General features: G+C 39.4%; 1 protein-coding gene across 5 annotated transcripts in view; it reads left to right on the top strand.

The window, feature by feature from the left end:
• The window catches only part of MTM1 (myotubularin 1), a 114,764-nt gene that overhangs the window by 28,915 nt on the left and 72,817 nt on the right, over nt 1-13,032 (top strand). For 3 of the 5 annotated variants that reach the window (XM_081277607.1, XM_081277609.1, XM_081277608.1), the window contains one exon: nt 1,977-2,021. The exons of the other annotated variants lie outside the window; for them this stretch is intronic. In XM_081277607.1, the coding sequence (XP_081133733.1) occupies nt 1,977-2,021 (45 nt within the window). The remainder of the gene's footprint in view (nt 1-1,976; nt 2,022-13,032) is intronic. 5 annotated transcript variants of the gene reach the window in all.

Below are 13,032 nucleotides of genomic sequence, written 5' to 3' on the forward strand. Positions count from 1 at the left end.
TGTTGAGTTACAAAGCAACTAGGCAGCAGTGTAGAACTAGGGTCATTTTGGTATGGCTTACTGCCATTGGCACCTTTTCAATTTTTGGCCACAAAACTTCAAGGAATGTTCCACTGATGGAATAATGATGGGGAACAGAGATGCCCTAGAAGGAGAAGAGATAATGAATAGCTGTTGTGGCTGTCACAGAACTTGTATCAGATGAGGCAGGTTGTCATTGCTCATGTTAGCCTGAAGGGGTAGGTACACTTCCATGGGATGGACTTAGGGCACATAGGTTCAGGATACTTGAGAGAGTAGTCCATCAGTGGAGAAAAATCTAGCTTTTGTTTTATTATTCTTAGCCCACTTTTTCTTTCAGATAATTCATATCTAGATTAGTTTGTAACTTTTAATTCTTTTATTATGCTCATTATTATGTCTCTATTCTGAAAAGTGCTATTTCTTACCCATATTACCTTAGCTATGGGAGTCTACTTGTAAAGTCTTGTATCTCCTATGAGCAAGGTAGTCATAGGGATAGGTACATGGAGCAAGCCACAGGGTCCTGGGACTGAGCATTTTATTTCTGTGAATTGGGTCAGACTTCTAGGTAAGACTCCAGAGATAAGTGAATATTTTAGTTTTCCAGAATGGGAAAGAAGATTCTGGAAATTCACAGCAATGAGATGGATGTGAACCTTTGCCAACAACTGGTAAAAATTCTACAGTTCATCATTTTAAATAGATGACTTAAGTACCTAGAAGAAAAAGAAACCAATGGGAGTGGTATGAACATATTATCAAGGCATACAACAACCCCTATTAGACCTGGGCCAAGTGGTGGCAGTGCATTTTACATGGGGTTATAGACTGTGTATTAAAGGCTTAATGCCAGCCAAGAAGGATGGTCACTAACATCTTGCTGTGCAAGGCCTTTCCTCTGCAGTGCCCCTAATGCAATGCATGGCCAACATGTCAGAAGCAGCAAATTAGTCAAGGTGGTAGATGACAGAGTTGGGATTTGAATTGATCTTAATCAGCTGGCATATTAGAGCAAAACTATATAAAATTAATAATATAAAATCAGCATAGATAACATTTACTTAGTAAAAATCATTTGTGTCATTAAAGGATGAAGAAGTTCTTTCCTGACATGGGTCTAAGTGATTTTGAAATAGTTATGGGATATGAATGATTAAAAATTAATATATCTGGAGGGTGAATTAACAGAAGTATACTATAATGCCTGCACAAAATGAGATGGTAACCCCATCTGAAGTGATGGGTTCAAGTCCAGGTGGCACATTTTAGGAGGGACATTGCTTTTCTAGATAGAGTTCAGACAAATAGAACCAGGTTAACGAAGGGACAGAGAAATGAGCAGTACCTAGTTCCATTTTATATTGCCACTGGTGACAAACTGAGAAAATTAATTTAAACTGTGGAGCTATGAGAGGATTGTAACTATAGTGTGATCTCAACTACATAAAACAAATAAAGTAATGTCTAGAAGAATCTAAAAGGAAATAAACCAAAAGTTTCTGCACTTGGGATATCCAGAGTAGAATTGCACATGATTTGTTTTCTTCCTTTTACTTGTCAATATTTTTCAAAATACCTAGAATGAGTATGTATCACTTTTTTAGCTGGGAAATCACTTAACAAATTTTGTTTATTTTGTTTTCATATGGCACACTTCAGGATAAGGATTAGCATTTAGTGGGTAAATCAAATGCCTGTGTGACAGTGATTGCTAACATATTTCTTCTTCCACTAAGTTTGACATGAGCATTGTAAGCAATTGGCCGTAACATTTAATGCAAGTACAAAAGAAAACAGCTAATAGCAGAAAATCATCATATAATGAATGCTATTTCGATGCCTAAAAAGAGTCAACATATAGTGTTTCTTCATTTAAAGTCCTAAACAAGAACGTTAATTGTGGATTCTGCTGTAAAACGTGAAAATTTTTTTTGTGTGTGTTTGACAAAAAGCTGTCATCTCACTGGCATTTTGAAGTGGACACCTGTTTGTTGCAGGTATGTAAACACCGTAGTGGGAGAGATGAGTGCAGATGTGTGCAGTCTGATTTCAATGTCAGCTTTCCTATTTTGTAAGGTGTAACGGACAGATTCCCTGCCTCCCTTTTCCCTGGGAAGTCAAGGAATGGTGGTACATGCTTTATTGCCACAGTGGCTGCTTTCTACCTGGCTCTCCTTGTATAGTCTGCCCTGAACACTACCTCCACAGTGATCCTCCTTTATGTCAGGCTAACCAACTGGTTTCTTAGTTCTGAAACTTTCATTGGCTTCCTGTTGTCTATAGAATAAAATCACTTCTCTTGATATGGTATAAAATCCTCATTTCTGTAGCTCTGACTCACGTCCCTCCTCCCCAAACACACTATTCTCCCACCCTACAAAGCCCCTTCGTTTTCCCCATCATGCATGTGTTGTTCTAACCAAACCCAGATGTCCCTTTCTCTGTCCCTTTCAAAAGCTGTTATTTGTCCTTGAGAACCCACCTCAAAAGTCCTGTCTTCTCTAGAGCCTTCTCCAGCTTTCCTTGAAGGACTCACTTCCTTTTTACAACCCTGCAGCCTCTGTTAATACTTATTGCTATAAAACCTTCCCTGGCCACCTTAGCTACATTTTTAATACCCTCTTTCATCTTTGTTTTTTTTTTCTCCTGAGCACTTGTTACTTCCTCCTATTTTATATCTCTGGTTCCTCCTGTTTATTGTTTGTCTGTCTGAGGACAGAGATGCTTATCTGTTTGTTCACTGTGTTCTCTCTGCTCTCAGGATAGAGCCTGGCATATGTGCTCAGTCAGAATGTGTTGAACAAATGAATTCTATTTGCTTGCTGATCTGTCTGTGGCCTTACCAAATGCTTAGTCCTTTTGGTCCTCCAGGCCTAGCTAGTGTAGCATTCAGTAAACAGCAGGTGCTTAATAAATGTATATTCAAGTGAACCCATAAGGGAACAGGCTCTAGTTGTTGGTGTTCCTCAGACATTTGTGAAGGACTAGTCACTGGGTTGACCACAGTGTGGACCCTACCAAATTGTGGCATTGCCTCTGGAGTTCAGAAATCCCATAGCTATTTTTTGACCTTGAAGGTGCCAAGGAACTTGATTTTGGGTTAATATTGTGACCCTAAAAGGGACTACTATGGACACAATACCCATCTGGAAGACTGGCATGAAAAAAATTGCTTCTAGATTTCCTACACAGGAACACACTGGATTTAGGTCCTGCAGTGGATGAGAAAGAAAACCCTGTACTCATTCACATATTCATGTGTTCAGCCAGTAGCATTCACTGAGCACCATGATGAATCATATACTGTGCCGGGTGAATAATGCTATGCCTTCAGGCCCACACAGCTTTATGGGACATAGAGATGACACATGAAATACAACACAGCCCACCCACAGTGGTACACATAATGCTGTGAGGAAACAAGGAAGAGGATGGTCACTCCAGTGTGATGAGTCATGGAATGTTTTTAGAGGGGGTGAAATTTGAACTGAGATGTGGAAAAATGGTAACAACTGAACAGGATGAACATAGCAGGTAGAGGGTTTCCGTATCCATGTTGTGCTTTTTCCATGTTGATATACAGATATCTATACTATGGGGATGGTTGAGTGCTCTGTGGGAGCTGAAAACTCAGGAGAGAGTAGTGGGGGAGAACAGGAGATGAGGCTAGAAGAAGAGGCAACCTCAGGAGTCTCATAAGTCACAATTTTTTTCATTGGGACTGGGGATTATACTCATGGGCACTCTGCCACTGAGCTACATCTCCAGTCCATTTTTTAAAAAATTTGAGACAGGGTCTCACTAAGTTACTAAGGGTCTTGCTAAGTTGCAGAAGCTGGCCTTGAACTTGCAAGCCTCCTGTCTCAGCCTCCCAAGTTGTTGGGATTATAGGTGTGCACCACCATGCCTGGCATAAGTCATAGTTAAGCAGTATATATCTTGTATGGAGAATGATATACCAGATACACATTTCAGAAGGAGAATTCTGGTTGAAGCATAGATAATGGAATAGTGGCAGGGATGACTGAAAGCAGGAAGACCCACTAGGAATTTGTTTTGGTTTTCCAAGTAAGTGAGAAGGGCCTGATGCAGTTGTAGTACAGATATAAAGGAGGAAATAGCCATGGGAAACGTGGGTGACCATTTGAAGGTAGAAGTTGAAGGAAAGAGTCCAATCAAGAATGACTCCCTTGGTTTTTCACTTGAATGATTGGACATGCTATCATTTATCAAAAAAGACATTACAGCAGAAAGGAGTATGTTGTATATTAGCCCAGTGGTGAAATAGTTGTGAAGATGTGGGCTTACAGCTATATAGCTATAGGTGAATATGTCTCAGTCACAGTTGGAAACTTGACTCTGAAGCTTCAGAAGTTAATAGTATATTGGGAATGAAGAAAATGACCAAAGTCTGTGAGATCACTTTGTAAGAGTATGTAGCATGAAAAGGGATGTGGGTGAGCTGAAAACCCTGGCCTAAATAAACCTTTTTTCCATGGTGAGGAAAGAAAGAAGAGCACATGGAGAAAACAAAGCAGGACCCATGACAGCCACAGACAAGCTCCCAAGAACAGGCTGTGGTAGAAATCAGGAGGAGATTAGCATCTCAGGAAGGAAGGGAGCAGAAATGGAGCAGGGGTCAGAAAGGTAAAGAATGAGAATAGGTCAGGGAGGGTGTCCCCGAGGAGCCCCATTGGGAAAAGATCCTGCAGAGGGGAGTCCAATTGGTTTCTCTTGATCTCCTTTCCTCCTTGTCCTTGCTGTAAAGCTTGTGCAGCTTCCAGGCCTCAACAAGCTCCTCTTCATTGATTCTTGTCCCTATGACTTCATCTCTCCCCTTGGCTTCAGTCACTTCTCTGAATATAAAATTGTGTTTACCAAGCCCTTTTCTGTGCACTTTTTCATTTGAGCCTGACAACTGGCAGGCAAAACAGATGCTACCTGGGCTCATTCCTGTGGCTTCCATTTTCTCCTGGTGCTAACCTTTTTACCCAAATTTCTCACTTTTTACCACCTGCTAGAGTTCTCTTGACTTTCTTCCTGGCATCTCACACTCAGGGTCAAGTGGAAACTATTCAACTCTTTCTCCCTCCCCTAGTTCCTTCCGTAGGTGTTCTTATTTGTCTTAATGGTGTTACTTTTTATCCTGTTACCCTGGAGTTAAATCTGTCTCCTAGTCCTCATTTCTTTGCAGTCTTCTTTGTATTTGCTCCATCCTTTCTGGTGCTGTTGCCCCACCTACATGGCATTCCTTATAAAGATCCAGTATGCAGCTGAAGAACTGCCATCCTCTTCTTCCCCTTTATTCCTGAAGTAATCACCTTCCTAAAGTTGATGTTTCTCACTCTAGATTTATTTCGCATATCTCTTGAAGCTCGAATGGAATATAGGAGATGTGTAGGAAATGAAAGGACTGGGGGCCTTCCAGATTAGCAGATTATTACTCTTGGGCACTAGAATTTGGCTTTAGGTTTAAGATTGCTGGCAAGATAAGAACCATGTTTGGTAGACAGCTTTCATTTTCTGACAATGTCAGAAACAGCATTTTCTTCCTGGACTAAATTCAAGGAGAAATTTGTTGTTTAACTTTTCTTTAAAGGATGATAACAGTGAGTCAATTCTTTAGGTAGAGTATTACCAAAAGAGTTTCAAATCATGTTTAATTATGTGGTTCTTTTGTTAACCTTATGTTACAGTTTGAATCTGGAATGTCACCAAAACACTCGTGTTATTGGTCCCCATTTCACATTAGGGGACAAGTCTTCAACCAGTGTTCACTGGAGAAATTACTAGATCATGATGTCTCTAACCTCATCAGTGAATTCATCTTTTTGATGGATAAATAATTCAAATGGACTACTGTGGGCAGGTGGGGCCTGGTTGGAGGAACTATGTCACTGGGAGCATGCCATTGAGCACTACATCTTGTCCCTGGTCCTCTCCCCTCCCTCTCTCTGTTTCCCAGCTGTCATGAGCTCAGAAGCTTTACTCTGCCCTGTCCTCCCATGATGTTCCAACTCATATCTGGCCCAGAGCAATAAAGCCAGACAACTGTGGACTGAAACCTCTAAAACCGTGAACCCACATAAACCTTTCCTCCTCCAAGATGTTTGCATCAGGTATTTGTGTCACGGTGATGAAAAGGTGAATAACACCCTCAATAAAAACAGAGATTACAACATTATTTTTTTTACTTGTTATAGTTGCTTCAGTGAAGGACTAGGCCAGTGCATACTATTTTGCTTTTCTGTTGGGTTTCAGTGTAGAGACAGAACTTACAGGATCAAGATGGGCAGCTTGTATATATGTGAAACTCTGTCTTTAAAATACCTGGTTTCAAAATAGCCTTCAGACAAGTGCTGGGTATCATGCTACTTAAAAATATCAAACAAGCACACCAGAGCTTCATTTCCTTTATAGCCCTCAGTGGCTGCCATTGGAGCTGTAAGCCTTGGGTACCACCAAGACCAAGAGGGGAGGCAAAGTTTACCTTCCATTGTGGGAATTTAAAAGCCAGACCTACATTTTTTCTCAGAAGAAGGCCAGCCCATTCATCATAAGCTAAAAGGATTCCTGTAGTAATTTTCATTCAGAAAATACATTGAAAACTTTTTAAAAATTTTCTTTTTTTAGGTTCTTCAGTCTAGTGGATTTGGTACCTCTTTTCATTTTAAAGGAAGTAAAATAATGCTAGATAGACTATAATAATAAGACATCCTAATGTGTCCATAAATGGACACTTCTCTGAGAAAATAGGATCCTTGCTACAGATTGAACATTCCTAATCTAATATCTGAAATACTTTGAAATCTGTCATGATGTTTTAAAACAAGTTTTTAAAAAACTTCCTGTCAATACCCTGGATTCCTTTAGCCCTTGTTCCTATCCTATGCTCAATGGAGAGTTTATGGGCTACCATCTGCATCACTTCAGTGACAAATATTCCTTGCTCTGTAGCTGACCGCATCTTTTGTACTACCGAACAAATCAGTCTCTGAGCTCCCATATATTCCTTCATCACCACCTTATGATGTCTGTTTGCACCCACATTTTCTTCCCTCCAATTTGAGAGGGATGAACTAGATATCTTGTTTTCCATAGCAAATCCCTTTCTTTGAATCGCCCCCCCAAAACCCCCACAGTGCTAGAGATTGAACCCAGAGCCTTGTACATGCTAGGCAAGAAGTCTCTACTTAGCTGTATCTCCAGCCCACCTTTCTCTTTTTAGCTCCTCTGGAGCTGTAGTAACCAGTGGTTATTCTGTGTTTTACATTTTTTGGTTTTCATCATTTTTGATCTGCCTCCAACTCTGCAGGTCTACTCAAGTCTTTATTTTTATATCAACTTCTTATATCCATGGACTCCTGATATGATCATCCTCTTTCTTCCATTTCTTTGCCAAACTTAAAAAAATAATCCTCACATGCCACTTCCACTTCGGGACTATTGACTCCTGAATTTCTTGTGATCTGGCTTCTCTGTTCCCTATTGAAACTACTTGTTCACTGTTCAGCTCCAAAGGCCTTGGTTTAGTACTTGACTTTTTAACTTCTCTGCAGTGATCCTTAAGGTTCACTTCTCTTTTCTTGTTCTTTTTTCCAAGCATTCTTGGTTCCTTGCATTCTTGGTTCTTCTCCCACTTCTGCCTTCTATACAGCTTCTTTTTTTTCCTTCTGACCTCCTAAACTTATAGGTTCCCCCAAGTTCTGTCCTTTTCCTCTTTTTTCTCAATTGTCAGTTGCTTTCCTATCCTGTAGCTCCAGTCCTAATCTTTTATTTTTTATTCATGGAAAGTTTGAGAGCCTGCTGCATGTTGAGCACTATGCCAGGCACTAGGATCTAGTGGGGAGCATAGCAGATGTGGCTTCTCCCTCACAGAGCTTATGGTCCCAATGGGATTGATAGGTGTTATGTAATCACAGCAATGCCTAATAACTAGCTGTGAACATGTCATGTGAAAGTAATATAGGAACACATGAGTTTGAGGAGCCTGGGAAATTTTCTAGAGAAAATAGTACTGTACTTATGGTCTGAAGACTGAATGCGAGTTACCTAGATTCAAGGCAGGGTCTGGGAAGGTGAAAAGAAGCTGAGAGAGCAGCATGTGGGAGGACCCAAGACCAAAGGAAGAATGGAAATATGACATTGTAGCTGCACTGGAAGGAGAATCAAGAGGCATGAGATGGGAGAGGTAGATGGTGGCCAGATGACCTAGGTCTTACCAAGCATCTTAAGGATTTCTGTTTTAGTTTTTATTTATTTTTATTTTAATTACTTTTTAAATTGATAAAATTGCCTTTATCATGGACAACAGGTTTTGGAACATATATTGTGAAACAGCTGAATCAACCTAATTAACATATACATTACCTCATACACTTATTTTTTTGTGTGGTGGAAACACATAAAATCTATTCTCTCAGTGATTTTTTTAGGAATTCAATATGTTATTAACTGTTGTCACTATGTTGTACATTAGATTTCTTGAACTGATTCCTCCTACCTAATTGAATTTTTGAGTCCTTGGACCAAGAGCCCCCCCCAATCCTGGGGTTTAGGCTTTTAGAATTCAGCAATGAGAAGCTTTAAAGGGGATGAGCAGAGTAATGATAGCATCAGATGTGCTTCTCCATAAGATCACCCTGGCTGCTATGTCAGGGCAGATAATAATAGGAACCATGGTGGATTCAGGAATGATTGTGGTTATTGCAGTGGTCCAGAGAAGTTGCTTGCAGAGTTGGAGAGAGTTTGACAGAATGGAGATTGATTCAAGGTAAACATGGTGATTAGGTCAAGGCTAGTGGAGAAAGGAATGTCAAGGATGACTCCCTGGTTTGTAGCTTTTGAAACAGTGGTTGTGGGGTTAAGGGATGTAGTACCAGCTACCGAGACAGAATACCTTGGAGAAGATTTCTCCAAACCTTGTTTGAAAAAAGGAAAATCGTATGTTTGGTTTTGGACATTTTGAGTGTGAGGTGTCTGTGGGATCTCTTTCAGTTCTATAGTTTCAGCTACCTCCTAATCATCTGTATTTGGTTAATTCATCACAATCTCAAACTCTGTGTCTACATCTGATCATCTCAATCTTTCTGCCAAACCCTCTCCTATGTTCTTCACATCTTTTGTGGAACCACCTCCATCCATCCCAGAGATCTGGGCCTAATTCTGGTCATTTTGATTCTTTCCCAGGCTAATATCTCCTTCTCTGCTTTGTACCTCAGTTGCCCTCCACTCTTAGATCCTCAGTATCTCACTTGTACTAAAGCATGAGCCTCTATGATATCAAGGAGTGGGCATCATCTTCTCTCTACTAGTCCAGAATGCTTGGTGCTGCTAGATAAATCTTATCTTCATAATACACCATTTGATCTTGGCATTCCTCTTTTCAAAAAGCTTTCTGTAAGGGCTGGGATACAGCTTGGTGCAAGAACATATGCTTTCAATATGTGAGGCTCTGAGTTCATCCACACTACCAGGAAAAAAAGGTGTAAAAAGCATTCCGTGGTTCTCACTGTGAGCCTAACCCTGCCATACTCCCCAGGGAATTTGTGTGGATACAAACTGTATCACGTGTATTTGGATACACATGTCTTCTCTCCCTGATAGAACTTTAGGGGCATCATGCTCAGCCAATCTCAAAAGGTCACAAGCTGTTTGATTCCATTTATGTAACATTGTTGAAATAACAAGTAGAGGTAGGGCCTGAGTTCCTTGAAATCAATTCTGTGTTTTAGTTACCTTTCCATCTCTGTGACCAAAAGACCTGACCAGAACAATGTAGACGAGGAAAAGTTTATTTTGGCTCACAGTTTTAGAGGTTCCCTGGTCGACACACTCCATGGCTTGGTGCCCAAAGTAAGGCAGAACATCATGATGGAAGGATGTGGCTCAGGACATGGTAACCAAGAAGCAGAGAGCTCTGCTTACTAGGGACAAAATATAAACCCTAGAGACTTGTTCCCAGTGACCTACTTCCTCTAGCCACACCCTGACTGTTTATAGTTAACCACCCAGTTAATCCATATCAATGGATTAATCCGCTCATTAGTTTATACCTTTCATAACTTAATCGTGTCACCTCTGAACATTCTTATATTGTCTCATAAATGAGCTTTTGGTGAACAATACATTTCCAAACCATAACATTGTGCAGCTTATCCTCATGAACCGCATTACCCAATTCCTGTTACTTACTGTACATGAGAAAGGGAGGGAGGAAACTAATGTACTGTTTTAGCTTGTTTATTATACTTGTTTCTAAACTATTTTAGATAGAAGTATAGAGGCACAGAATTTTAAGTTAGAGCAGACCTTTGAGTCTTCTTTAATATTGAATGATATTTAGATAGTGATGACTCAGGTTTCCAGACAGGCTAATTTTCCTATTCCTGGACTTTCCTGTTTGGCCTGCTGAGTTATCAGATCTTGAATGTGTCATTCAGGGAAAATGTGGCAAGTAGTCTTATTAGACTGTAGGTGCCTTTGGTTAGGACCTGGCTGGTTCTCCTCATGATCTTGTTTTCTCCTTTTGTGTAGGGCCAGAGCAGTCTGAGCTATATAACTTTCTCTAGGAAAGGACAGAGAAGAGCAAGGTTTCCTTTCACTTTTAAACATTCTTGTTTCCATGTTGATATTAAAGTATCAAACTTTTATTTAGCAACTAGTCTATATATTTAGTGTGTAAATTTGACATTTAGATACAGTTCACACTCATAAATCTTAATATAATCTAAGCATAACAAAATGTTTTTATTAACTAGACTGTAGTGAGAAGTAAATACAGCATCATATGCAGCTGTGTATGCACGCTGTTAATAAGTAGTGTTTTTCCTTTTGAGCATTTCGATTTAAGATATGTGGTGAAGTGTCTGGCCCCATGACAATAGCTAAAATGCCTCCTTATAACTACAGAGAGATCTATCAGTTGCTTGCTAGAGCATACCAATCTGCTATATTTGCAGAGCACAGTTACATTTTCCAAATACTAAGATGTTCTTTGTCATCATTGATAATGATGATAATAATAATGACTTCCACGGTTTTCTAGCTATCATTGACAGGCACTGTGCCAGGTACTTTAAATCCATTATCTCTAATCATCCCTACTTTACAGGTAAATGTGGACTAGAGATAGTAGTAATTTGCCAGAATTGTGCAGTTAATAAGTGTCAAAACTCCAATTTTGTCCATGTTAAGAGCTTGTGCTCTTTTCTCTACATGATAACTATACTTACACTTCTTTTGACTTTTTATTTTTAAATAATTATGAACTCACAAGAACTTGCAAAAAGAGTATAGAGAGATTACCTGTACCTATTACCCAGCTCCCCCAGTAATTATATTGCTTTATCAAAACCATGAAGTTGTTTGTCATGATATAGTTAACTAGACTCTGACCATACTTGAATTTTACTATTTTTTTATGTATTCACTTTATGTATGTAACCTTTTGAGGTTGACTTTAATAACTCAGCATGATGCCCCCAAAGTTCATCCAAGAAGCATATATCTTTGGTTCTTCTTCTACTACTACTGCCGCTGCTGCTGCTTCTTTTTTTTTTTTTTTTCCCAGTACCAGGGATTGAACCCAGGGCTGCTTTGCCATGGAGCAACATCCTCAGCCCTTTTCACTTTTTTTTTTTTCATTTTGAGACAGGCAAATTTGAGTTGCCCAGGGTGGCCTCAAATTTGTGATCCTACTGTTTCATCCTCACATGTTCCTGGGATTACAGGTGTACACCATTGTACCTGGCTAATTCAATCATTTTTGTTGCTGAGTATCATTCCATAGTATGGATGCAACACAGTCTTCTATTATACTTTTTGAATTTCTAGATAATCCAGATAATCTAGAGCTATATTTATATTTTATGAAGAAACTTAGTGTTTATATGATCTTTTAAGGAGAAGCATCTAAAATAAAAGAAATGCTTTTTTATATCCCACAAAAGAATATTTTTAAGGAACAAAAATTTAAAAACTTTAATTTTTTTCTTTTTTGTCAAAGACATCTTAACACAACATCAGATAAACTTTTGGATTAAAAACTATGTAACATATGAAGATTTGAAAAAAAATATATGTAGCCTTAATGCTTTCAACCATATGAATATAGATTTTATATTGTTATTGTTATAGTGAATTTTATATACTGATATGCTGCATTTTTCCACTTGGACTTGTTTGATCATGTACCACAACTCATTCCATTGAGTTGATTAACGTTTTCTACCCTGATAGCTACCTCTGGCTCCAAAGAGCATCTTCATGCATGTATCTTTTTCTCCTTCTGTTGAAGGATAGCTATAGTTCTTAGGAGTGAAATGATTGGGTCAAAGTGTAATGCTATTGTTATGGCTCTTTTGATGAATCTCAACCCTACCCCATATTCACTAAGCGAGTTACTGAAGGTTCTTAAAACTTTGGTTGCAACAGCCAGAAATATGGTTCCTCCATCTTCAACCTGGGATGATTGTAAGGAGAAAATGAGAAAATGCATACAACAGTCCCTATGGCAGTACTTGGCAAGATGAGGTTTTCATCTGTGGCGGCTGCTGCTCTTGTTATGATTGTGGTATTACTTCACTAACCCGATTCCATCATGCCTGCAGTTTTATGGACCAGTTGTACCCAGCATTGGTTAGCAAATGCTAGAGAAGCATTGCTGTGTATTTGGGGCCTTCTGCTTTGGGAAGTGCACTCATGCTTGAGACAAGTGCTGCTTCCAGGTTCTAATGGGGAAATAAAGACATAAAGTCATGGTAACAAGACAGAGCGAAGCAAGTGATGTGATGGGAGTCTGTCTCAAGTGCTGAGGAAACTTTGAAGGAGGAAGTGGTTAATTGTGCCTGATCTAAATGGGAAGCAAGGTTTCATTAGAGATGATTCTTGCTAAGCCAGGGCTGTACCCATAGGGAGAATTTTGGTAGCTGGGGAAGACAAATCATTCTAGGCAAAAGAAATGCCTTAAGCAAAGCATATATATATGTCTTGATGATCGATGGAGTG

Source organism: Spermophilus citellus (assembly GCF_964194105.1).
Source record: "Spermophilus citellus genome assembly, chromosome: X".
Classification (NCBI taxonomy): Eukaryota; Metazoa; Chordata; class Mammalia; order Rodentia; family Sciuridae; genus Spermophilus; species Spermophilus citellus.